This window comes from Triturus cristatus, chromosome 3_2 (assembly GCF_964204655.1).
Source record: "Triturus cristatus chromosome 3_2, aTriCri1.1, whole genome shotgun sequence".
NCBI lineage: Eukaryota > Metazoa > Chordata > Amphibia > Caudata > Salamandridae > Triturus > Triturus cristatus.
In genome coordinates, this window is record NC_140584.1 from 627075185 (window position 1) to 627102679 (window position 27495).

Genomic DNA, 27495 nt, shown 5'->3' on the forward strand with positions numbered 1-27495 from the left:
CTATGGACACCAAGAGTGCCACCAAACAGGTAGAGTGGACTAAAGGTCGAGGGGAGAACACTACTAGGGGTGGGAAGAACTCCACGGAATCTGACTGAGTTTTTATGTAACTCAATGGAATTCCACAAATGAAAACTCTGCGAGTTCCACCCACCCTAGTTTTTATGCCCTGTTAGATTTGCTCTTTGATGATTCTTACATCTTTGGTGCACTGGCTGCTCGTTCCTGGAGACATTGTAACCAGGAGGTGTTTTAGTCTTTTCTAGGAGAGTAGTTTCTCCACTGTTTCAGCTTTGGGGCAGTCTTGCTCTTCTTAGAGTTCCTCGAGGGCCAGGCCCTATAGGAGGCACTGGCAGGTAGGCAGGTTTGGTCTGGGTCACTCCTTCCTCTCACACCGTAGCAGTACCACCCTCTTTGTCTGGGATTTGTCATGCCAGTTACCACTGATTGAGATGTGGTGTGCCTTTTGGCTTGTCTTCTGTCCCTCCAGTTGGCTTGAATGTTGCTCTGTTGGCCTTGTTATTGCCTTTTCCTTGCAGCTGTGTTCAGTCATTCTGTATGCAATCTTTTATGGATAATTTCAAATCCTTCGAGGCCCTGGTATCAGGCGGTGTTTTGTCCTCTCTGTTGCTATGGTGGTAGAGGTTTCCACCACTCTGGGACCAGTTTTGATTTTTCTTAAAGAATCCACATACCTTAGGTATTCTCAGGTGTTCCAGATCCTCATCCTCTCCTGAGGCTAGAGTATTCATCAGTCCATTTTTCCCTTTTGATGCTTTTTTCTATGGCTCGGCAAATCACGTTGGTTGTTCTCTCCATGTTCACTCTTATTACGAATCTGGCAGATATGACTGTCTTTTAGTTGGACTTGTTGGTGGGTGCTCTATTCCTCACCACCAACTGCTGTAGGGGGTGTCGGATTTGGAAGTGGATGGTTACGGGGTGAGGTCTTGTTTGCATTTTTTTCAGACTTAATCTGTTTTCTGATGTGCCAAAGGTTCTTGATCCCTTTTTATAGTGGTATTGATTGGTGATGAGCTATGTGTGCAGGGGAAGTAGGTGAATCATTGCTCTGACAGAGATGTGGACCCCTGTCTGTCCCATGTTCTTCTGCCTGCATACATACCCTTTCTATTCCTGCCCCCTTCAGCAGCAGGACGTTCCTTGCTACCTTCATATTATGGCTATTTTGGCCATTAGGCCTGCTGGGACTGTCCCTTTATGTGCTCGGCTTGGAATGCTTTGGTCAGTGTTTCTGTTTGTTTTCTTGCCCTCGCATGCCTTGGTTTGTGTTGTTGTTTCTTTCTTTGCCCTGCTGCCTACGACTTGCCTTCTCTCTGCTGTAGTGGCATCCAGCCCTTGTGGCTTCCTATTTGCCTCTGTCTGTCTGGTGGTGGATATGATGGTATCCCAGAAAGGGCTTGAACAATCCACTCGCCCGCTTGCTATGGCGAGCCATATTTGTTCAGGACGAGCTGTTTTTAGGGCCTACTCACCCTTTCTGGTGAGTAGGAAGAAGAATTGACTTTTGACCTCTGTCTCTGAAAGCAGAGCAAATGTGACAAAAACAACATTTAAAGGCATTTTTATTGCTCACAAAGTGAATGAGCAATAAAGATGCCTTTAAACCTTGTTATCTTGTCACATTTGCTGGCTTTCAGAGACATAGGTCAAGTAGGTTACAGTTAGGTTGAGGAGATTTTTCATGTTACTAGATCTGCAGGTCTGGAAACATTTTTAGTATTTTTCGAGCCCTGCTGCCTCCCAAGGTCCTTTGCACAGTTGAGCTCTTTGTGACTCCTTATGGTTCTTCATTCCAGGGTCCTTCTTTTGGGCTTACTGGCTTTGATAGTGGTAGTTTTCTACTGGCCTGGTGTTGTTGTACTATATATATATTTGAGGTTGCCCATGCCAACAGTTGCCCTGGAGCTGACATACTTTTTGTGGCATTTGTCCTTGCCTTTGGTTTCTATCCCAGGGTAACTGACCTGTTGCTTAGCCTTCTCTGTTCCTGAGCATACGTTTTTCTAGAAGGAGATTGTGTTGTGTATGCTATCCTACGGGATGTTTTTTTCTTATTATCATCAGGTCCGCCTCCATGGGCACTGCTCTAGTATTGATTCATAATATAAGTAATCTGCAGGTGGAAGTATCCATCAGAAGAAACTGTTACTTACCTTTGGTAATGATCTTTCTAATGGATACTCTGTCTACCTGTATATACAAAAACAACAGTAGATGGACAGAATGCAGAACAATGTCATACATTCACCCAAGTACAGAGATCAGGGCCTAAATCCATCGTTTTTTTGCTCACAATGCCATTCCAGTTTGAACTGAGCCATATGCAAATCAGTCTTGACCCTGCGCCTCAGGGGAACAGTCCAGCCCGAACTGCCAACCTTTATATACGTCACAATTCCTTCCCACCGTCCCACTCGAAAGTGTGGCTGCAATGTTGTTATTTGGGTGCTGTTCAGTTTTCAACACTGTCTTGTGGATTCTTCTTTGATCCTGTCCTTGCCTCAAAAGACATGGAAAAAAGGATGGCAACTGACGTCAGTGTGCTGTGAAGAACTAGAGTCGAGTTGGGGCCTTAGCGTCACCTGCTGGTGCAGGAGACCTATTTCAAGTTTCGTATCCAGTCTGGTGCCTGTGAAGATTCATGAGGAGAAAAATCTGCATGTAGATAGATAATCCACGAGAAAAATCATTACCAACTGTAAGAAACTTATCTTTACTAGAAAAATAGTTCCTCAGTGACGCCCACATTTACTAACGTTTTGTGAGGGAACTTGCACAGGATACTTTGCAAAGTGCAGAAAGAGATAGTGTCAGTGTATTTACAACCATAAAGATCCACCAGGGCCGCACTAAACAGTGCTGTGTCGTGTAGTTGCCCATAAAAACTTTAGTAAATGTGAGCCCAAATATGTCTGCAACTAGGCAAGCGAATTATAATCAAACATTTGAGGTGAGCAAACCTCACAACTTTCATAGAGTGGGAGCTAAAACTCCAAACAGCCCTGGCATTGAATGTAAAGTGAGTTTGCATCTAAACTAAAGAATCACCACAGTAAGACCCTCAACATTTAACCACTACTGCCCAGCCTATGCCAATGCACGTTTTATTTTTTTCTCAGCAGGAGTCTTCGAAAAGGTGAAGAAATTGATAATTTTGTGCGTTTTAGGATTGACTAGTAGATGGTAATTCTTTGTGACCACCAGAATGCCCTGTTGTATAACAATATTTCAAGTTAGTGCGACAGGCATAAAAGAGCATTTTAATCTAAAAGTTTCACTATAAAAGTCGGCTTGCCATGTCTCCAAAGAAACGGAGACAATTCAAAATACTGCTTCACAGACTGAATCTATGAGTCTGTGAAGTAGTACTCCTGAAGCGCTGATTCACAGACTGAATTGGCCCCATAATAAGTATTGTTGTGCTAGTCAGAAATGAACCATTTGCCCATACAGTATGACGTTTTCTGCTTTTTAAGCTGGAGTGTTCTTGGAGGAAAAGGACACCCCAAAAATTGAAAGTTGGAGTGAGAGAGGGGTAAAGTACACCCCAGAACTGATGGATGGGATTTGAGGGGGGTATTTTTATATGCTGAAATAAGTATTTTCCCTGTAGGGAAACACAAAAACGTTTCACAGAAAAACCACTCGCGCAGTACATTTTATGTGTGTGCAGATGACTTGCGGTTAAGCCAGCGTAAATGGCTGTACATTGCAGTAACATTGGATTCACAAGGAATTCCAGATCTACTCCAGAGAACCTCTGACTCTCGAGGATTCTTATGAAAAGTTCTCGAATCTTTTGTGAACCCCAAGATAAAAATGTATACTTCTATACAGTAAGTTTTTTTAACTATGGTTTATAAATCATGGTATTTGAATGTGAAAAAAATTGCAATTTGAAAGTGTTCTTCACTTCCTGAAACTCTATTAATGGGGAAATGTGTAGGTCTGGGTGTGTTCCTTGGTGAAGAGAGGGAGATATGCACTAACCACAACTATATATGGCACTAAATACCAATTGTTTATTGCTACATAACACCCATTTTATTGACCTCACAATACACAATGATGGAATTCAAGCGTTTGCCTTGCTGGTAACAACAGCGTTGTTGCATTGTGCACTAAGGGGTAAATATATTAAGAAGTGACAGAGCATAGCAGCCAAAGATGATGCGTTGGATTGCGTCAAAAGGAGCGCGCGCTCAGCATCGCCTGTAATCCAATGTGTGGCGCCAGGTGTTGGTGAAACGATTTGAATCGCTCACATCGCCCCGCGCCATTTGTTTTATATGTCTTCTTCTTTCTGCAGATGATTACATCAGTATTCTAAAAGAAAACAACAACACCCTGGACCTGATCACGCCAATGGTCACTCTGTTTTTGAACCTGGCCGAATGTATATGGTACGACCGCATTCACCCTGCGAGCAGCAGCCAGGCGTTGGATGACACGGCCACGCAGCTGCGCCAGGAGAACAAGCTCTTCGCGGGTGAGTTGCTTGCGCCGCTAAAATGAAAGTTGGTTCTTGGGACTTGGGTGGCAAGCATGACACCGCCTCCGAAGCAGAATATTCAGTTGTGTTTTGCTATCAGAGTAAGCATAGTGCTGTATGTATCAGGGGTACGTACGAATTGAGGTATAGATTGTGGCAGTTCTTACACAGGGTTAAAGAAGTGTGTCGAGGGCCCTCGTAATGATTGCTGGAGGTGTGACACACTGTCAGAAGGGACACGTGACCAATGAAGTGCTTAGGCGTGGCGGTAGTACCAGGAGAAATACATGTTGTTAAAGTGCCATGAAGAGGAGTTATGCGGTGTAGACAATGACTATTCTTGGGATGGACCGAACCATATAATACTCAAAGCAGGCGTAGCCCAGTATACGAGGCATGATCATGTGTATGTAGTGCTTAGAGGCGGTATTAATGCAAGGAGCTAAACAACCTTATCAGAGAGGAGTTATGATACGAGGTACAGGTGATACATATCCTCACAGGGTTGATGCGGGAGGGACGTCCCGATGCGATCTCTTGAAACCCGATTCACGAAAACAGCCGGCAAGACAATGGTGGAACAGGTGTGTTCGCACTGCAAAGGTTTATCTTCCATATGACCCCTCAGCGGGCGTCCTCGGATTGCCTGGAGGTCGTGCACCACATGCTAGCTTCATGCACATGGCATGGGACTGCCGTCTGCTGCAACAAGCTTTGCTAGAGGTAACAGAGACTGTACGGGGAATAGCAGATCGCGCGTTACCCGAACCGACAGCACAACGGAAGGGCCCGGAAATCACTGGGTGGGATGTTTATGTTCGGAAACTTGAGGCCAAAAGTGACGAGAGACCGCCATGAGGGGAAGACTGGACAAGGGGTCAGGCGCAAGTCACAGGCACACAGGTGCAGGCAGGATTGGACCGATCGAGGGCAGGGGCCAATTGTGGCCACGCTTCGAATTTCGCTGTAACGCACACGGAGCAACCATTGGCTGCCACGAGATTGGCTGGGTCGCCTGTGCAGTCGTCAGGAACAGCAAGACAGGTTAAATAATGGGCCAGGCTACGGGAACGTACATCGCTGCCAGATTGCCCCTGGCGACTGCCAACGCGACCCTTGGCCTTACAGCACCGCATCAGGAGGGGAGCGCGACCCTTGGTCTTACAGCACCGCATCAGGAGGGGAGCGCGACCCTTGGTCTTACAGCACCGCATCAGGAGGGGAGCGCGACCCTTGGCCTTACAGCACCGCATCAGGAGGGGATCAATTCTTCTCAGCTGCCAGGGGAGGTCCTCTATTCAATGGTCTATGCCGGTTCACACAGGAAGACACAGGCAGGACGCTACAGCCACCAGCATTCAACGTCCTCCACATTAGTGGCAACAATTTAGCAGGGTTAGAAGACGTGCCTTATTCAAGAATTTAATGTGTGGGCCATTACATTCAGTCGCAAGTCCCTTAGGGGCCGAATGTATCAGTCAGGCCCCTTGAACAAGGAACAGCTGTCGTTTTAATGGCATGGGGTTTTCGTTTCATCATCCTGTGAAGGCAATATGCATGTAGAGGACTTGGTTACATCCAATCCATAGCATTTATTGCAAAAACTAAGCAACAGAGTTTGGGGGAGGCCTGGTTGGCCGGAGAACCACCCAGGCCTGTGGTAGGGAAGGAGTCATGGTTGACCACAAAACAGGTAGACAACCTTGGCATCAAGAATATAAGTATAGGCGAATTCAAGATGGAATTGGATTTTAAGCCTTTAGCTCAAGCCAGGGCAGGGGTACAACGGTCTCTAGTGGAAGGCTGAGGACGCCCGCTACAGCGATTGTCCATAGCCGGCGAGGGTACTCCATTACAGGGCCCTAGGGATACTGGGGGATGGGGGCTATGCCAGGAGACCAAGGTAGGGCCCAATTTCCAAGGCCCATCTCCCAAAGGGGGCCTGAGGGGATCCCGGTATTGGGTTGGCTCTGGGACGGTAGTTTGGGGGACCAGCTGTTATGCTGGCACAAGCCCCCTCTGTCTTGAGGGGGCAGGTGTTGTTTGGGAGACCAGCTGTTATGCTGGCCCAAGCCCCCTCTGTCTTGAAGGGGCAGGTAAGTTCACCTTGCAGAGGGCAACTTATGGTAGGACCAGCTGGGTTTTTTCCTGGGTCCAAGTCAATTGAATCAGTCGATGCCACCAGGGCCTGGGGGGTCGTCAACCATGACTCCTTTGGAGTATGTGCTAGGAAATTTAATGTATTAGTTATTGGAGTATTGGCTAGGAAATGTAATCTATTAGTTAAGTTCATATCATAATCACAATGTAATCACACTGCTGTTCTGTACATATTGTAAATTTATATGGAAACTAAAATATGGGTCGTGTTTATAAAAGGTGTAATAAATAAGGCCAGAGGATGGTATATTGTCTAACGCAAGAATGGTGGCTTGCATTAGGTTCTTTCTCAGAATTAACTATGAGTTTATCGGTGTGTAAGGTCAGTCTTGTTTGATATTAGGGCTTTGGGGGGGCGGCCGACCAACGGGAGGCCTGCCTCCGCCGGGGAGTTTTGGGCCAGTGGTGCAGCCCAGAGCCCAATTGGGCTTGTTGGGCTACATTTGGGCTGGGGGGATATTTAGACGGCCATTTTAGGTCACCAGCCACCATTTCGGTGGGGTGACACGGCAGCCGGTCGGGGATAGATAGGGTGAGGAAATTTTGTCCCGCCGCCCTCCCCGTTTTTCAGGGGGATGGGTGAGGGGTTTAAGGATTTAAGGGGGTGATAGATAATAGGGGTTTTTTCTTTTTGGTTCGGTTGGTTTTGTTGGGAACAGGTGCACCGGGTGGGGAAACATGTAATTGATTGATTGTCGCTTGAAGCAGGTGCCGGTGTTGTCCAGGGTTATGATTTATGAGGGGGCGTTTTCCTTAGTAATAGTTGGTAGATCTGTTTACAGTTTAAGTTTATTGGTTGGAGTATGTCACTCCGGGAACACGCAGGAAGGGGAAGTAGCATAGGAAGGTTACATAGATAGTTATTTTAGGAAATGATAAGAAGTTACACGTTTAATGAGTCAGCAGGGAGGACAGAGTTGGGGGTTATAAATGGTCGCAAAGGGGGAAACTTTAGGGGTGGGGGTAAGGTAGGAAGAAAATATTTAGTGAGGTTTAGTTTTGTACGGCACAGGCCAAGGATATGTGTTGTAAGGTGCACCTGTCTTCAATAAAGCGGCCTTTTTCACACTAAACAAGCTAGTTTGTGGTCTGTGCTGCACCCAACCTTTGGCCCAAATGACCGGTCTCACTGCGGTCCCTTACCTGTAACGGGATACACCCTTGGATTTGCAAACTTTATCGAATTTATGGTATTTCTTTGTAACCTGCATTGCATGCACACTACATAGAATGGGGAATATCACATGGATGAAGGGTCCATAAGCTCGTTGCTGATTGCTTTTAATAGTTGTCACCCGGCTGATTATGTTCAGATTGGAAGAGATTGTGCGCAATGTCGCGCGGCTACAACATGGTTGTTTATACTTTAACTTACCTGGACTGGTTGTTGCAGCATGCTCAAATACCAATACATATGTGTGTGCTGAGGCACAGTGCATAAGGTGGAAGGCTCAGAGGGATACATATATTCATACTTAGGGTGAATGTAACGGTGTCAGAGGAATGCACTTACTTCACTTATGCATGGGAAGTTTATATCTAATTTATTGTGCAAGGGCGCCCCCTGCAGGCAGAATACAAAATAGTTTCTGTTGGCTAAGCTTTGTAGCTTGGAGGATCAAGGTCCTCTGTGCCTGTAGCCCCACTTCACACTAATTCCATGGGCTCCAGGTCAAGCTGCTGATGGTCCGAGTGACAGGTCCCAGAGCGCTCTCCCGCCGCCTTGGCTAAACGAGGGCTGTAGATAGAAGGCAAAAGATTGCAATATCTCAATGCAATACAATCGCATGCCGTTCATTGGACATAATATGTATTACTTGTTTGTGTGCGGGCAGATAACGGTTAGTACGGTGAATTTTAATAGTTTTGATTGTCACATCCAAAATATATTCACTGATAGACGGTTTATACTTGATTTTAAACATTCCGAGACAGAAACCTTATCGTTTTTCCTTACGTCAGAAAAATACCATGTCCAGGACTTGGTTCCATTGACTCAGGATGCTGTGCGCGTATGTTGATTCCATCCCAGGGTATTAAATATATCAGATTTTGAGGAGGGAACCCCTATTGGAAAATTACATCCCTTTCGCAATGGAGCAAGAGGTGAAATCCAATTATATGCTATAAAATTAGAAATGACTTATGTATGTGATAGCTCTCCTCTTATCTTGGAATGTGGAAGACCGAGGTTGCCTTTCCAGTATTCACACTCATGACTTGCAGATTAAAACTGATGTCAACGGCGAGTGTTTAACTTCGGTGAGCATTTAACTAACTGAGCCGTCTTCCTAACGTCATATATATATATATATATATATATACACACACACACACACACACACACACCCACACACACGCACACACACACGCACACACACACACACACACACACCACACCACACACACACTACACATACACCACACATACACCACACACACACAAGCCAATGCAAAATAGAAACAGCAGTTCAAAACACCTACGATTCACCAATGACTCACCTCGCCACGGCTCACGATGCCGCAAATTGTAGTAAATAGGTAGGAAAATTCAGGAGAAAGCCTGAGCCAAAGGTGCCCAATAGACAGATTTGCTGGGAAACGGGCTAACTAGGGGGCATATTATCAAGACAGGCGATAAAATTATCGCTGCTTTAGCGGCAGAAAACTTAGATGTCCTTCACATCTCACATGGGCTTCAATTGGAAATCCATAGAGCATATTATCATGCACATTATCGCCGTTTTAGCGGCAGTTTTCTGCCGCTAAAGCGGCGATAATTTTATCGCCTGTCTTGATAATATGCCCCTAGGTGAGTCAGATAGTCTTCTTTTAGTCCAACTTTACATGACTCTAGGCGAGTGGAGAGTTGCCTGCATGCAGTGTTCAGCCCGCGCACCTCTGGGTGTGGGGGGTGGGGGTCTGTCACACTCTGAGGTGCCACTTACTCCCAGGTTGATGCAACTGTCTGTCACCCAATTGAGACCGGGTAATATATGGCAAAAATGAACAGTGTCTCAACAGGTAAATCACATGGGTGGACTGATCAAAATAGAAAAAATCACATAGCACAGAAACAAGGGAGACCAAGGAAGGTGGAAAGGTTGTTATTTTTGCATATAGAAGCACAGAAATACAACTAAATTGCAGTAACCATAACAACCATATGTGCACTGGAAGTGTTATAGTGAATGAACGGCGCAGTGACACATGTGGTGAAAAGACAACGTGAGGCGGCGCAAACAATAAGGAGATTGGTGAAGGTCAAACGAAAATATCTACATTCACAAACATAATTTCATCATTTGTGAGTGACCATTTGGTATGCCACAATTGGCGTTGTGGGGTCGACGGCGTTTCAACCTCTTTAATTTGAGGTCATCATCAGGACGATGGTTACACAAATCAATAATAGTGCTCTATAGATATAAGAAGAAATGAAGGGAAAATCAATAGGATTCAACCAAGAACAACAAATGAAAATTAAGGAGGAGGTAGTGATAGAGGTGATACCTGGCGGCAATCAATGGGGGTGGGGAAAAGGGAATGCCAAAAGGTGGATCCTACACTTCTGGTAACCTATGGCTGGTCAGGCTTGAGAGGCGGTGGTCTGGGAAGAAAGGAGGACAAGGTAATGGCCATCAGGAGAAAAAGGTGGTGTGGGGGGGGCGGGCGTGGGTAGCTCAATAAGGAACATGATGATGGCTGTGAGGACTTACCAATTAGAGAGTCTAGCATCCGGGGGGACAAGCGTGCATACGGGAGGAAGGCAGCGCTCTGGAAGGAAAGGTAGGTATGAGCAGGTAGAGCCCACGAGCGGTCACGGCTGTCTAATGGGGGAGAAACCGTTGGTGCGGCGGATTTTACCGGAGAAGGACGGTTCGCGGTGTAGGGTTGGGTCCAATAAATTCAATATCGTAAGGAATACGAGCGTCGGCGGAAGTCCAGACAGCTAGGGAAACGAGTGAAACGTCTATCGGGTATACCGCTGGTGTAACCAGAAATAGACACAAGGCCGGTCACGTGGGGGCGATGACTAGTGAGGAGAGGGAAAGACTAGAGCGTGGAAAAGGGGGCTGAGTACCCCGGGGGAACTGGGAGATGAAGTAAGTAAAAAGAGACAGGGAGGCGGGGCGCCGGGGGGGCAAAGGGCGAACGGACGACGAGGAGCCAGAGCCATCTTGGGACAAGGAGAAAAAACACCGAAAGTGTGCATCTAATTTACATAAGACGACAATTCGTAATGAGTAAAACATCAAGAATGTTGTAACTACATCTTTGTTCACGTCTCCGCGCTACTCATTTCTTACTTATTATATATCCTTGTAATTGCGGAACCTTTTTAACTTCAGTTGCCTGATGTTTTATTGCCTTGGTTTGCCTCTAAAAGTGTTGCCATTTTCAACGTTCTGTTGTTCTACTGCATACTGTACAGCACCGCTGTGACCTATGTAAAATTATGTTCATTCGATTTACAATATTCTTGATGTGTTTAACTTATTACGAATTGTCGTCTCATGTAAATTATATGCACACCTCCGTTCAATGTTGTTCTATGCGTTCAATTTACAACATTCTTGATGTTTTACTCATTACGAATTGTCGTCTTATGTAAATTAGATGCACACTTTCGGTGTTTTTCTCCTTGTCCCAAGACGGCTCTGGCTCCTCGCCGTCCGTTCGCCCTTAGCCCCCCCGGGTGCCCCGCCTCCCTTTCTCTTTTTTCTTACTTCATCTCCCAGTTCCCCCGGTGTACTCAGCCCCCTTTTCCACGCTCTAGTCTTTCCCTCTCCTTACTCGTCATCGCCCCCACGTGACCGGCCTTGTGTCTTTCCGGTTACACCAGCGGTATGCCCGACAGACGTTTCACTCGTTTCCCTAGCTGTCTGGACTTCCGCCGATGCTCGTATTCCTTACGATATTGAATTTATTGCCCCCAACCCTACACCGCGAATCGTCCTTCTCCGGTAAGATCCGCCGCACCAACGGTTTCTCCCCCATTAGACAGCCTCGACCGCTCGTGGGATCTACCTGCTCATACCTACCTTTCCTTCCCTTTCCTTCCAGAGCGCTGCCTTCCTCCCGTATGCACGCTTGTCCCCCCGGATGCTGGACTCTCTAATTGGTAAGTATTCACAGCCATCATCATGTTCCTTATTGAGCTACCCACGCCCGCCCCCCCCCCCCACACCACCTTTTTCTCCCGATGGCCATTACCTTGTCCTCCTTTCTTCCCAGACCACCGCCTCTCAAGCCTGATCAGCCATAGGTTACCAGAAGGGTAGGATCCACCTTTTGGCGTTCCCTTTTCCCCACCCCCATTGATTGCCACCAGGTATTACCTCTATTACGACCTCCTCCTTAATTTTCATGTGTTGTTCTTGGTTGAATCCTATTGATTTTCCCTTCATTTCTTCTTATATCTATAGAGCACTATTATTGATTTGTGTAACCATCGTCCTGATGATGACCTCAAATTAAAGAGGTTGAAACGCCGTCGACCCCACAACGCCAATTGTGGCATACCAAATCGTCACTCACAAATGATGAAATTATGTTTGTGAATGTAAATATTTTCGTTTGACCTTCACCAATCTCCTTATTGTTTGTGCCGCCTCACGTTGTGTTTTCACCACATGTGTCACTGCGCCGTTCATTCACTATAACACTTCCATTGCACATATGGTTGTTATGGTTACTGCAATTTAGTTGTATTTCTGTGCTTCTATATGCAAAAATAACAACCTTTCCACCTTCCTTGGTCTCCCTTGTTCCTTCCTGTGCTATGTGATTTTTTCTATTTTGATCAGTCCCCCCAGATAATTATCGCTAAGCGCACTTAGCGCTAGGATAATTATCGCCAGCTAGCGTGGATTTTTATTGCTGAGATAGCGTGCTATTAGCAACGCTTATCTCAAAAGCGATAAAAATCCTCACGCTAACTGCCTAACGTGAGATTATCCCTGGAAACCAAGCGATAATCTCACGCAATGTGGCGTTAGCTTGATGATAGGGACTCACAAACTTAGCCATGATATCCTCCTTCCATAGGATATCATGGCTAAGTCAGTCCTGAAGCAGGCGTAAGGAAAGTAGCGATAACAGGGGTTACACTTTTCTTGCCGCTATGCTTCATAGCATGGGGCTTGATGATAGGAGAAATGTCGCGTTAGCGTGAGCTTGCTAATTAGGCAATAAAATTATCGCCCCTTTTTGGCCGAAAACGGCCGCAAAAGCGGCGATAATTCTATCGCCTCGCCTTGCTGATACGCCCCTATGTATTTCTGTGGCTCTCTGTAGATGCTTAGTCTGAGATTGTCACCTGTGCTTTTCTACGATTTTTGAAATACGTCTGCAATTGCAGCGCTTGAAATGCCTTTGTTGTTGAGTTGTTTTTGGCCCATTTGAACCCTTTGTAAATCTAGCTCAGAAACAAACGGGACACAGCGTGTTTTTCTGAAAGGGAGCTGCTTGGTGGACTCGAGGATGCTCGAGCGGCTGGTTTGACAAAACATCCATGCCGGCTAGTTTTACGCCTTCTTTTATTTCTTCCAAGCAGGTGTCATTTTCGACAAACTCTCCAACACCAAAAGACGCCGACGAGCGAACTCCAACAGTACGGCCTTGCCCCCACAAGTGAAGTACACGATCCGCATGAACATTGGCCTGAGCCAGCCGACCAATGCTATCCGGGACCTGGTGTGGGTTCCAGGCCCGCATGAGTCCGCCACCAAGTACATGATCTACGGCAAGGCCTTCGTCTTCCTGCAGGACAGCATCGAACGGGCCATCATTGAGATGCAGACCCATACGAGCCTGTCCGACATTGCCGTGCAGTTCCAGCCAATGCCGTACGCCTGCTACACAAAGGACAAGTACGTCATGTCTGCACGGGGTTAGGTTACCAATGACTGACCAATCATTTCACAGCACCTCCCAGAGCAGCGTATGGTTATTGTAGAATCATTCCTAGAGCAACCTGGCTATGCTGAAGCAGCTCCCAGTAGTATTTTGCTGCTTAGTAAAAGTGTGAACATTAAAAAAGTAAACATATTCATTTTGAATTCTAAAAAAGTGCCTGGCATAGTGCTCTTTATTCAGAAAGCCCATATCTCAAAGCAGGGCTTGATAATTCAAAACAGGACCCAATTTACTGAAAATTCACTCAAGTGTCCCTTTCTAAAGCATGCACTATGGTACAAAAGGTCGCGCCACAACTACCTTAAAATGAAGTATAACTCTCAGTGTAATCTCTCCACCATGGAAGTGCCTAGCTGGGCATACAGCCCTTCCAAGCACTGTCTGGTTACAAGGCCCATTAGTGTAGCGCCTCGTATAAACAAAACACATGTAAGTGTGGTGCCATGAAGAACAACACATTAGTGCTTGGCTGTGCAGAGAGTCCACAAGATAAATGCCTGGTAATGTAAAATTCTCCATAGCCAGTGTCTTGTAGTGCAGAACGCCCACAGATTACTTACTTGCTATCTACAGCAGTGTCTGTAAAATAAAGAACCCCCTGAAGTGCCTGTTTATGCAGAATCCCCAATTATCAGTTCCTAGTATACAGAACCCGCAAAGACAAGTCCCTGGTAATATAGAAAGGCCAAGATCCTATCTATACATAGCAGTGCCTTTTTATAAGGAACCCTGCATCGAAGCACCTGTTTTAACAGAAAAGGCCACAGTATAGTACCTATCTGTGCAACACATTTCTCGAGAACGCTAGCTGGTTATACAGAAAGCTGCTTCTCAAAGTGCAGTGCCTTTTTCTAGAGAATACCAGTTAAAGCACACAGAAACACAGAAAGTCCTTCATGGCAGCATGGCTATGCACAGAAAGCCACTGCTGTGCAACCGCCTTTTACACCGAATGCCCTGCATAGTCGATGCATATTTGTAAAGAGAGCCCCCAGTGCAGTAACTTTTTATAAAGGAAGCCCCTTGACCCTTGCCTCTTAAAACAAAAGTCAGTGTGGCGCACTTTCCACAGGAATCCTCATCGAAAAGTGCCTGTGTATAAGAAAGCCGACAGGCACTGACCACAAGGAAGTACTCCAGAAGGGTTGCTGTTCAAAGCACTTTATAAGTTTTTATTCATTCAACACATTCACCTTTAAAATGTGTCTTTGCTCTGTTTCAGCTTCTTGTACAGTGTGAGTTTCTCGCTCCCCATCGTGCTCATGGTGGCCTGGGTGCTCTTTGTCGCTGCGTTTGTGAAAAGGCTGGTCCTGGAGAAAGACCTCCGGCTTCACGAGGTAGGTTGTCTGACCTTGCGCTCAACATAAGCCGATGTGTGCTGCACAAGGCATGAAAAGAACCTCAGTTTGAGTGCGAGGCAAAGTGCACAGCGGACGTCCAGACGTAACTCACCTCAGGCTAATAATACACATTTTAAAATAGTCAGGTTCTGATCAACCAGTCACCCTAAGGCTATCTAACGAATGAATCAGCTCTTGGGCACACCAAAAATCAATGCAAACAAACAGTGTCTTTATGACTTCCACCTAGACCTGGCCTCAGTCTGGACAGACGTCTAGGTCTGGTTTGTTCCTACTGAGCACCATTTTCACACTTTTCCACCCATCCCACAATTTCAAGATGGGATTCCATGCTGCAGACTCAGCAGATAAGGGCATTTTATGCCTCAGGGTATAGACTATCTTGATTGATTCCTGGAAGCAAAATGGTCCGCTCTCTACCTATGGCTTGCATCTTATTTCCCCTATTTTCCCTAATGGTTTGAGATGGCAGTTATGTGATATGCATCACTACACAAAAAAAAACTAAAATAAAATGAAACTGCAAGAAGTGGAGCGGCAAAGTATGGACAAGTAATAGTTATAGTGCAGTCAATATGATACCCACATGTTGACTGCAATACCACCATCAAACGCACCTCACTACAGGTACTCACGTTTCTCTGAGAGAGAAAGCACATGCACATTTCACTGAGACCGTCCCTCTGATTCAGCACCCCAGCCTTGTACAAAACCCTGAGTCATTACCTCTTCTGTCTATAGTGCTCCATTCTTGATACTAAGAGTCAGCTAGATGCAGACTTCAGCACCATTTTGTGCCAGGAGTCCCCACAACGATCATTTCTTGTGTCCGGCACAACCACCAAAGTAGTCTTGGCTTTCCCAAGTGCCTGAGGATGTTAATTGAAGCTGAAGCAACCAGCAACTCCAAGCTCACACGATGGCTGCACAAGTACCTAGCTTGGCCTCTTTAAAGACATGGGGCTGTATTTTTCTGATTCTGTATTGTTAGTCTTGGGCTCTAGGCTCCAGGGCGTAGTGGATTGGGAGCTCTGTCAAACTGACCTTAAGGCTAGCAAACTATCACAAACCATACAACCCGGAGAAAGGCTGCAATGTACCTTCACTTGCAGACACTATCAGGGATCAGGTGTGGATAGGATAGTCTCTTTAAATGTACTCAATCTCTGTGCCACATTGCACCAGACATGTGTTTACAGGAACAAACATTTGTTGGTCAAGGACATGTTTAGGCTTTGAGCTCGACAGTTTATGGCACAATATTGTTGCACAGCAAAGTACATGTCGGTGGGCATGGGGCTTTTCTTGACCTCTTGTGCGGCTTGACTTTAGAGACATAAAGTGGAGGTAGCTGGTCCCTAACGAAATACTGTGGGGTAGAGAGATCTCTGTGCCAAAGACATATCCCTCAGACTCTGACCAGGAAGCATTTAATAAAATGACCTTACAGAAGTTACTGACATGCACCACAGCTCCACTGAATATGGGTGGAATTTGACCTTGGTTCTGGATGGAGCAGTTGCTCAATTGGGACAGAAATATGGGTAAATGGCAGTGGTGTCTTCTATTAGCAAAGGCTTACAGGGAGACACAAATCCGACCGAATCCTGTAGGGTTAAGCACCCAGTAGAGGTTGGATATTCAGACACCTCGGCCAACCACCCATCATATGCAAAAATTGACCTCATCTTCATTGCTAAGCCTCTTCAATCCCCGGTAACTCAGGTACAACATTTGGACATGTCCTTGTTGTGTAGAAATCAAAACCTTCTCAGGGGCTTCACTGATACACCTGGTCCTTTTAAACAAAGAAGAGATTGGCACAGAAGCTTTAATATAAAAGATATCTTTTTATTTAACCTCAGAAGAGGGAAAAATGCGTCATACAGTATTCTCAAATCACTGTAGGAGACATTTCTAAGGAGTACAGAGAACAGGGGCCTTATATACCCACACAGGGGCTGAAAAGAAGGCGGTACAAGTACACATGAGAAGAGTTATACACATAGATGGTCATACAGAAACTGCACAGTCAACAAGTAGGAGGAGTAATAAGTTGCTGACATCAGTTAGAACAGCCTGACAGTTCTATACTAGGAGCAGGTGCATTCTACTAGCTAGGCACATCTGAGCATGTGCAAGACTCTGGGAGAGGGAAACAGCAAATGGCCAGCACATAGCTAACTAAAATGGCTGCCAAGTACAAAATGGCTTTCAGCTCATGCTAAGAGATTAATGCAATCTTTAACAGTTGAACCATGCTCCACTCAAAACATTGAAGTGATGTTCTGAGGGGATGGCAGATGAGATCCAACCTATTGAATTTGGGGTACTCGCAGAGGCAGCATTGTGTCCTCCCTGCTTCAGTCAGCGTAGTAACAACAAGGTATGTGATCCCAGTTGAGATATTCATACCAGAAGAGAGCTTGATTTTACAGATTTCTCCCTTTTAGCCATGCTGAAAGTGGGTGAGTGGGACATACCAGCGAAGGTATCCAGACTTGTGCAGCCCAGCCCGGTTATGGTTTCCAGCCTTGCTCCATTGGATGATTTCCACTCCCAAAAAACGGATTAAGTCACTAAGGTGAAAATTTAGATTGGGCCTAGGTGACAAATCTAGCTGGCCTGTAAAGTCACTTTGCCATCTAAGAAATCCAGGTAGATCGATCATGGAGCTTTCAGCTCCAAAAGCAACAGCTTTAGTGGGAGCACGATAACAACATATCTGATTTTGAGGGACCCACTCCGGCCATAGCCTCGAGCCTTGCTACTCTGGAAAATGTAAGGACCCCATTTCTGACACTGATTTTATGAAAATCCTTAGAACCTAGTTGGTCCTCACTCCAGGATAATTGGTGGAACCTCACCAGTTAAATTATTGTCAACAAAAACACCCTGGATTATGGAGGTTTTATTATTTGGTTTCAAGGGCCTGCTGACCTGACTTGCAGCTAGAATAATGGCCACATTGGCATCAACCGAAAGTTTCACTTTCACCACACCCACACTGCTGGTTAAAGGCCATAGAGTCTATTCTACATCCCTGCTCCAGAATATCTGTTCCTCGAAGTCCTGTAGATATGCCAAGCTCGGGCTATGTTTTTTCTCTCTGAAGAAGTGGACCTGCTTCTGTTGATCTTCATGACTTAGCTTACAGATAGGAGATAAGATAGAAGAAGTTTACTTTTCCTGTCAGACTGTCTACTGTAAAAGCCACTGCTCAAGAGCTGCAGTTGTGTTTTCATCGGTAAAGTCGTGATAATATTTTTGCAGTCCACGGAAGACTCCCATGTGAGCTTTCGCCAGCGACAAACGTGGTTCTAAACACTTAGGATGACCAATTCCAGGAGAACCCAGACGAAGGGCCCTGACTGTGCCTGAAACATGCATGTAAGTAAAAGGATATTCAGTTCCAGTGAACTTTAAAGAAGATCCCTCATTGGGCTTGAAAAGTTCATGTTGGTATGGATAGGTGGAAATATATTTTAACATGTGCATAAGATGGGAAAATAAAAGACAACATTTTGTAAGATTTATTTGAAATCCTTCTTATTCTGTTAATCTTCGAGCAGTGTAGCGTTCAATTGTGGCAGAAATTCCCAACTCAAGAGATGTGATGTGATGTGATGTGATGTGCTGTGGTACCTACAACTGCATGACTGCTGGCACCTCGTGGGCCACGTATATATGTGTAGGCGCAGAGTATGGTAGGAGCACTGAAAGGTGAACTCAGCACCCTGCATTTGAAAATGGAGGGTTGGAAATTGGTTCCCCCGGGAGCTCTGTTTGCATCCAATCCATAATCCCTAGGGACTGAAAAGATGAATGGATGGAGGATACTAGAAGGAGACATTGCAGATGTTGGCCTTGCAGGGAATCAAAGAATGTTGTTTTCCCGTATATGGTGTATCCCCCTCTTATACTCTGCCTCTGTGCAACCAGGAGTTTTCTGCCATCCACCTCTTACGCTTTGCATTTGCACTACAACTAAATAATAATTAAAACACAGGATGCCCGTGGCTGTTAACTAGCTTTTTGCTTGCCCAGTTGCTTTACATAAGCCCTTCCATTCACAGAGGTGAATGCAGCACCTTTCTGTGGGATCCATGATTATTAGCAGCATTGTGAAATGAAGGCATTGATTAACCCCCAAGTCTTGCACAAAAGTGGGATTGCAAGAGTATTACAAACTGCCGTGTTGAGACCATATGCTAAAAGACATAACCTCATTGTAGGCTGCACCTACTTTGGAAAACTAACTGCAGAAACCTTTGACCGCAGTATGAGAACAGCCATCCACAGCTAAAAAGTGCCTCATCGCCATGTTATTATGTAGAGAATTCCAGAACCATGATGTTTATCCAACTTTGCGGCTTTCCATACGTCCCATGAAATATGTAGGATGTTGAGCCAGTCCCAATGGTTTATCTTGTATCTGACTACTTTGTGCTACTTGCAGTCCTGCATGTTTAATGGAAATTTATAACAACAGGAACCAGAATAAACTGTTGTGCGAAAAATATTCCATATCTGTATGAATCTCTCACACCAGACATGATGCAACTTAGAAGGTCTGCACCTCCACTGAGAAAAGGAAATAGAAAGCTCTGATAGCTCCCTTGGTTGTTGCCATAACCACACACTAATTCTGTGTCATCATTCTCTCTCTGCAGTACATGAAGATGATGGGCGTCAACACTTGCAGTCACTTTTTCGCCTGGTTTATCGAGAGTGCCGTTTTCCTCACTATTACCGTCATCATTCTAGTCATCATCATCAAGTTTGGGGGCATCTTGCCAAGGAGTGATGGTGGATTAATCTTCCTCTTCCTCATGGACTACAGCCTCAGTATACTTGCTATGAGCTACCTCATCAGTGTATTCTTTCACAACACCAACATTGCCGCATTGAGTGGCAGCCTCATCTATATTATCAGCTTCTTCCCCTTCATTGTCATGACGTCACAGTCCAGCACACTGAGCTTTGCAGGGAAGACATTGCTGGTAAGCTCTAAGGGCTAATTTATGAAATTCTTTTTGACCAACTACCATCATATATTGCTTTTCCTTAATTTCACTTAGTGCCTCTTTTGGTAAAAAGATATATCATTGCATACTTTCTTTATGGGATACACCCACAGCTCACATCTTTTTCACTATTGCTCTTCTCCTGCCTACAGCGCCATTCCCACGCCTTCTTTCACCTTAAACTTCTCGCTTTACCTTTTACCTCCACTCCACATTCTCTTCTACTATTTGACTTAGACTTTTTGATACCCCTTGAGGGCTTCCCGTTATTTTGTATTCTTTAACCCCCCCCCCCCCCTTTCTAACCACACCCTGTCTCCTGCTCTCTTTGTTTTAAATGGTACAGTTTGGAGGCTGCCTGTGATCAAATCTCCCATTTCTAGTGATTTCTCAACTTCTCCTCCTTCTTACCTCTTCTGGTGGCCACTCCTCAGATCAGTAAGCCATCATCTGCATTGCACTGCGCCTGGTGCTGTTCTCTCTCTATTTTGTCCGTAGAAGAAAGACTGCTGCCATCGATACCAGACGTCCAACCTCTATATTTTCGTGCAAGATTGTGTAAATTTGAGTTGTGTGGACTTCATCTTTATCACACCCAATAAGTACCAAGTGCAATAAGGATTGCATGCTGGATAAATGTTTCGCACCGAATAAACGCGAAAAATGTATACATTTTTCTAGCATAGAAAAAAACCCACTGTAATAATTTATATACAATATTTATTATTTTAAGCCCAGTCATGTTGAAAAGTTTTTTTTTTACCAAACTTAGGTTTCATCAAGTGGGAATTTCATCAGAAAAGTTTTGCCAGAAGTGCCGTCTTTAACTTGATTTTTCACAACTTGAGCCTCCTTCTTTAAGGTTTTCAGTGACAGCCAATAAGGTTTATGCTCTGCCTGAATGGTTGGATTGTTGCTCCCTTTGGAGGATTTTGTGCCTTAGGACCCATGCTTTTGGCATAGGACGGAGGCTGGTCGCAACTCAAGCTGATGCTCTGAAAATTCATTGAAGTTACACAACTCAGAAGAATATTCTGTAAAGCATGTGAAACACCTCAGTCGGTCAGTGCCCCTGTTGCATAGGTCTTTGTATTTTGTGCGTGTAGGGAAATTCGTACTTCCCTACACTGTTTTCCCCACTAATCCTTCTTCGGTTCCGGAGTAGCGTGCTACTCGCCGAAAAGTGTTTCAACACCTCATCTGGGGTAGCAAGCGCTACATAAATGCAAACCTTTCCCTCTTCTATCCCTCCACTATCCTTCTCAATCCAAATAACAGACTAACATGTCTACCGCTCAAATTAATTTCATATTTCACTATACTAATTCACCACTAATCCTTTTGGGTTCCGGAGTAGCGTGCTACTCAGCGAAAAAGTGCTTCAACGCCTCGTCAGGGGTAGTAAGCGCTATTTAGATACAATTACAATACAATACAATATGTCTTTGTCATGTTCTACTTGGTAAAAAAGTGAATGTATACCGCAACATAAAGGTGTTGTCCCTGTTCCTTCTCTCAATATTTATGTAATTTGCAGGGCCTGTTTTCCCCGACAGCCTTAAGTTATGCTGCTCAATACGCCACCCTGTATGAAGAACAGAGCCTAGGTAAGTTGGACCTCTTTTTAAATACTTATTTTAAAAACATATTTTATGGCCTAAAATGCAGTGCTCCCTACAACAACCAGTTTGAGAGCCCTAGGCACTGTAGTGGATGATAGAATGGTCGTCTTTATTTATGATACTCAGTTACTGATTCCCAAAACAAACTGGAAGGGCAATCTCTAGAGGGTGAGAGTGGAGTCTGATTGATGTCCCCCCTTTAGCCTAGGCAGCCAGAGAGGGCGTCCTGAAAATGTATAATCGATCGCAATGCTTTTTTCTCAATTCATTGAAAACAAACTTCCTGGAATTGAGAGGATACTTCCCCCCCCCCCATATCCAAAGTTTTCTGTTGCCACTCACAAGACCACCCTTAACTTTCATGAGTTATGAACTTACAATGTGAATGTATAGAAGGCAGATATTGAGAATATATCTCCAAGATGTGAAATAGGAAGGTGATCCTGCTGATCCCGGGATAGCTGTGGGTTTTTTCAACAGCAGATTTTGCTCACATTTTGAGGCTCAATTTCAAACTTGTTCTGACCACGATTAAGGTCAAAATATCATCATGGTTTATGTTAGAACTTTTTTTTTACTTGAACGGGTGAATAAGATTAAAATGTGTACCCTTTACCAGCTCCTTTTCATGTTTCAGGCAATTAGATGCATCCACCCTAAAATCATTGTCAAATAAAAAGGTACGTTTTTTACATGGAGGTTAAAGAACAACAGGGCAAACCTTAAAACTATGTAGAGCCTTCCTGGGCAGCATGTCGACTTTTATATATCTTGAAAACTAATACAGAACTGCTACATATCCATCCTCATTTCTAGATTTAATGACTTCAACTCACCATCTTCATCTTCAAGGATTTCATTTAGTTTCATTACCCCAAATATTTCCCAAAATCTCTTTATGTGTAACACTGACTGTTCTATGCAAGAAACTAAAAATGTCATCAGTGCATGTGTGGTTCAAGGTGGGATATTCGAAACCAGAAGACATTCATGATCATAGACTATCAATTTAGGATTCTGTACAGTATACCTGGGATGCATTTAAATCAGACAGAACTGTTTTCAGATCTACAACAGGAAATTGGGCTAATTCTGAAAACGAAATATTTAGGTAGTTTTTGGGAAAGTAAAGAAAGTTGTTTCAGAATTGGTGAGGATCTTGGGATTGACAGATTGTGGCAGAGATTTGTGTTCCAAAATAAAGAGACTATGAATAACAGTGCAGCCATCAGAGATGCCTGAGCTGTCAAGTCATGAATTGGATTATCAGGGCCAGATCGGATTAACCCGAGCACGCTGAATTATCCCTCAGTTGCTCATCACTGCTCTTGCTGTACACGATCTTTGGTGGGACGAGAGACACAGCACCATGAAACAACTTTTTTGTCTCCTGCTGGACAGTTCCACTGCTCGTTCAAAATAGCAGGCCCTGCTGGTAACGCATAAGTAAAACCACCAATAGCAGACCCTCTCGACAAAGATTTTCATTTATGCCGGTGTGCGTTTGCATGATTTGTTCCTGACTTACTCTTAACTCATTCCAGACTTATTTATGGTAACTTACCTCCTGGCCTACTACTAGCTTACTTCTAACTTACTCCTGGTGTACTCTTATCTTACTATTGGCCTACCCATGAATGTGCAGGAGTGACTTACACGGAGAAGAAAGAAAGGAAAGAGAATACCCAGTCCGGTCTAGAAAGATATGGGCAGAAGATTAAGAGAGGGGACAAGAGGACGCAAGGAAATACAGTCAAGTCGGGTGTTACCTTGTCATGTATGGTCTAGACCAGTGGTTCTTAACCTCTAGCCCGGGGACCCCTGGGAGTTCACTAAACCTACTCAGGGGGTCCATGACTGATTTGAAAATGAAATAATATTAACAGATTAATAAAGAGGATATAAATAAAGAAGACATGTTCAACTGAAAATGTTCAAGAACGTTCTGTAAATGGGAACGAATTTGAAATTGGAGACTAAAAATTAAGTTAGTAAACTCAGATTGATTTGTGGCAGCAGTGCAAGTGTATCAAACAGGATATAGTATGGACAATGAGTAGTCACTGCATATTGTTTGTTTTGCAGTTCAAATCATCGAAAATACTTGGGCTGGGGTCCTCTGCTTCCGGAAATGACTCAGTGGGGGTCCCCGGATTCCAATAATGGTTCAGTGGGCTCCACAGAAGTCAAAAGGCTAAGAACCACTGGTCTAGACACACTTAGCCATTGAACAGGACTACAGTTTTAAAACATATTTAATGGGAAAAACACCACTCCAGGTATTCTACTGATGAAAGCTGTGTTAATGAAAAATCGGAGTTTGTGGAGTAGCCGAATTGTAAACTTTAGTGCCTTTTACTCTATGAATCCCTTTTTCATTTGATGCTTCATAAACTGAAAGATAAGGGACTTGAAAATGTGTATTCGCAATGAGCACATGTTGCAAATCATCATTGAACTCTGTTTGACAGCTCTTTGAGCCTTTTTTTAATCTAGAAGCAGAAGAGAGGAGGAGTTGAGTTGAGTCTCTTGCGTGTAAACACAGTGTGAAACCAGGTTAACATGTTTTCTTTCTCTCGGTTTCTTTCTCTGTAGGGCTTCAGTGGGACAATATGTATTACTCTCCTGTGACAAACGATACCTGTTCATTTGCCTGGATGTGTTGGCTCCTGCTTATAGACTCGGGTATTTACTTCATCGTGGGCTGGTATATCCAGACGGTCTTTCCAGGTAGGACACAGAAATAAATAGTTTCCAACCCTATCTCCAAGTACCCCCAAGCAAACACAAGTATATTTTCATTCCTGCACAGGTAAGGACCATATGAAGAAGCAGTGATGAAGATGCATTTCCAGAGTTAAAGCTTCTGGAGGTTTAAGCTGCTCAAGTTAGATAATAGAAGAACACATAGCTAACTGAATGTGTGGATGGTGCGTTGTTTTCTTAGATACAGATATTTGGTTACCCCAACATTTTGAATTTCTGATTAAACTTGCACCAGCTTTAATTTCATTTAGTGGAAGTAGCCCAAGTAGGGCTGACTGCCCAGAACAGCTGCTCTGAGGCCTTCTTTACAAATTTACAGTTGCATTCCTCTCAGTGTGCAAACACACGGTTTGTTTGATTATTGCTCTCAGTTTGCCCCGATAAGTTCCGACAGGTCAAATCTACTGAAGTTTTCCAGGGAAAAACCCCAGGAAAAAAAGCAAAAAGTGCAGAATTCAGTGTGTGTTAAAAAACGATGCCTCCATTTCCTGCTCAAAACTCAGAATATGAGATATTACCCTGGCATAATGGTGTTTAACTTATGTGGTAAATAAACGGTGCTATTCCGACAAACTTGTACCGAGGACCTAAGAGGTGACGCTGTGCTGCTGGTTTGTGTATTCTAGATCCTAAGGTATGACACACCCAGCCAGCTAAACTAGGCAAACTCCACCATCTCTACATAAGTATGACGAACCTACAGCAAGCAAAAAGTAGTTGGATGGTTGATCCGATCAGGGGTGTAACACAGGCCCCCGCAGCCTCCACGGTGCGGGGGGACCCCCAAGCTCCAGGGGCCCCCCTCAGCACAGCACTCTGGCCAGAGAGCTCCAGACGGGGCCTCTCCACGTACCTTGCAGGGAGACCCCCTCAAGTTTCGTTACGCCAGTGGATCCGATAAAAATATATGGGATGATTTAAAGTGTGGGAGACAGGGCACTCAGTCACAAATGTGACTGAGTACCCTGCCCTCCAAACTAACAGTCCACTCACCTCATTTAGAGATGGGTGGACTGTCAACTTTCCATCAATGAGGCCCCCATTGACTTCATCTCCGGAAAGCTACCTCTGACAGCCCATCAGAGTAGGGGCCTTTGGAATAAAGCAAGTAATCACACCGCCCACTCTATTAAGAGTGGATGGTCTGATATTTCTTTTCTGTCCATCACTTCCAGGAAAAACCAAGCTGTGAGGGACAGAAAATTTTTTTATGACCCTTTGAGGAAACTCCCAGGGTGTGTGGGGACATTAGCTTTTTGTTTTCCAAATACAAGCTCCCACTCTGGGAGTTTGTTTTTGAAAGACAAAAATGTTAAAAGTTAGGTGGAAGGCTGTCAAAACTGATGGCAGCCATCCACCAAAGCTTTTGTATCTGTACAGGAACCACAACAATGCAGATTTCTATCAAAGTACAGTGATCCCCACTGGAAAAGTGGGGATCTTCAAATTTGTCATATAGTAGACTGCCAGGAGGCAGATTTAATGTCCTCCGCCACCCTGATGGACAGAGTACCAACCGTCAAACTTTCAGTCTTGGCTATAGGGTATAAAGTATTCCCAGCGATACATAACCATGCATAATCAGAATGATGTAAGTCACAAAAGAGCTGTTTGACCTTGACCAATTTATGGTGGATGTGCCCTGCCTCATAGAACTGTAAATAACCCCACCAAGTTCTTAACTTATTACTATGAATGCAGAAATTTCTACTTGAATGGATTGGGCTCTGGCATAAAGGAGACACATTCCCGATTTTTAAAGGGATGCCGATCTATTGTGTGTCTTCACATTGGCAAATGGCAACTTGGACATAAAGCATCAAACTACACAAGCACAAAGGGGTCAGTGTGACCGCAGTGAGGTCTTACGTCCTATAGTTAAGCTGCTTTGATGTTCATTCTGAGCACAGATCCACAGTACTCTTTTCGAGGCCTGGCTTGACAGCACAGATTAGTGTTACAAATCTTTTCAAACATTCATAGGGTGGGCTTAGGCTCTATCCACGGTAGATTTACCTTATCAAATCATGCTGTTGGCTATTTGGTGTATCATTCCGTTCGTCCAAGAAGTGCCAACCTTGCAGTGCATTAGGTGCCATTTACATCTGAAAAGTACACTCACTCATCACACTGTTTGGTCCCATTCAACTTTATCCCCTTTTGTGTATTTTATACATAATGAAGCAGTTCTTTTCTACTGTATGTTCTCCGGCATTAGCGAAGCATATAGGGCAGTGCTTTAAAGTGATAAATGCATTTCTGCATGCATTGAATTTAAAAAGCATTTGTGAATGCCTCTGTTCATTTTTTTTGTTTAACTAAATATTTATAAAGCACCGACGTATACCCAAAAGTATATTGCCGCTCGGGCACCAATCACAAAGAATCGTCAGAAAAAAGACCTAAAATATCTGCCAAAGCCACTAAGAGGAACTAAAGAGCAACGTTTTTATTTGTTTCTAAATTTCAATAAAGAATCTTGAGAACTAAGGGAAAGTGGCAAAGAATTCCAGTACCTGACTGCTGGGATTGGAATTGGCAACGTTCTGCCACCAAGAGTAACTCGACCACACTTGATCACTGTAACTAAAAAGGCCTTTTCTGATCTAAGACTATGCCTTAGAATGTAATGAGCAAGTTTTTGAGCAAGGGGAGTTTGGTACTCATCAAAAAGAGATTTATTGACCAAACAATGATATTTTAATACTACTCTGTTTCATCAGGAGCGAATTTAAAGAGGCTAGAGGAGGAGAAACAAGAACAGCTCTTTTCAAGTTCAAGACAAGCCCAGCCGCCATAGTGAACAGCTTCTTGGCAGCCATTGTCACTAGAGCATATTAGACGTCATTCCAATAGTGAGGGGCGTAGATTGCATTGGTGCTACGGGTGCAGTGGCACCAGGGCCCAGCGACTTGAGAGGCTCACTGAACCCTGATTATTACCGTATTTCACAGCTCAAGCAGCAGCCAGGGAGCTTTTTCCATCCTTGCACTCGGACCCATGACATGGCTACGCCACTGACAAGAGTCCAGTCTAGCTGCAATAAGCGTATTTAGAATCAGGAGAATGAGAGCAGATGTAGAACCCGCTTTAAGGTGCTCAGTTCAAACAGACTGGAGATG

The 27495-nt window shown here is 44.5% G+C and overlaps 1 protein-coding gene across 1 annotated transcript in view; it reads left to right on the forward strand.

The window, feature by feature from the left end:
• Positions 1-27495, forward strand: part of LOC146857855 (uncharacterized) — a 651000-nt gene that overhangs the window by 442222 nt on the left and 181283 nt on the right. Inside the window, exons 25-30 of the mRNA XM_085648551.1 lie at positions 4334-4513; positions 13236-13551; positions 14820-14934; positions 19632-19961; positions 21523-21592; positions 24203-24337. Of these exons, the coding sequence (XP_085504677.1) occupies positions 4334-4513; positions 13236-13551; positions 14820-14934; positions 19632-19961; positions 21523-21592; positions 24203-24337 (1146 nt within the window). The remainder of the gene's footprint in view (positions 1-4333; positions 4514-13235; positions 13552-14819; positions 14935-19631; positions 19962-21522; positions 21593-24202; positions 24338-27495) is intronic.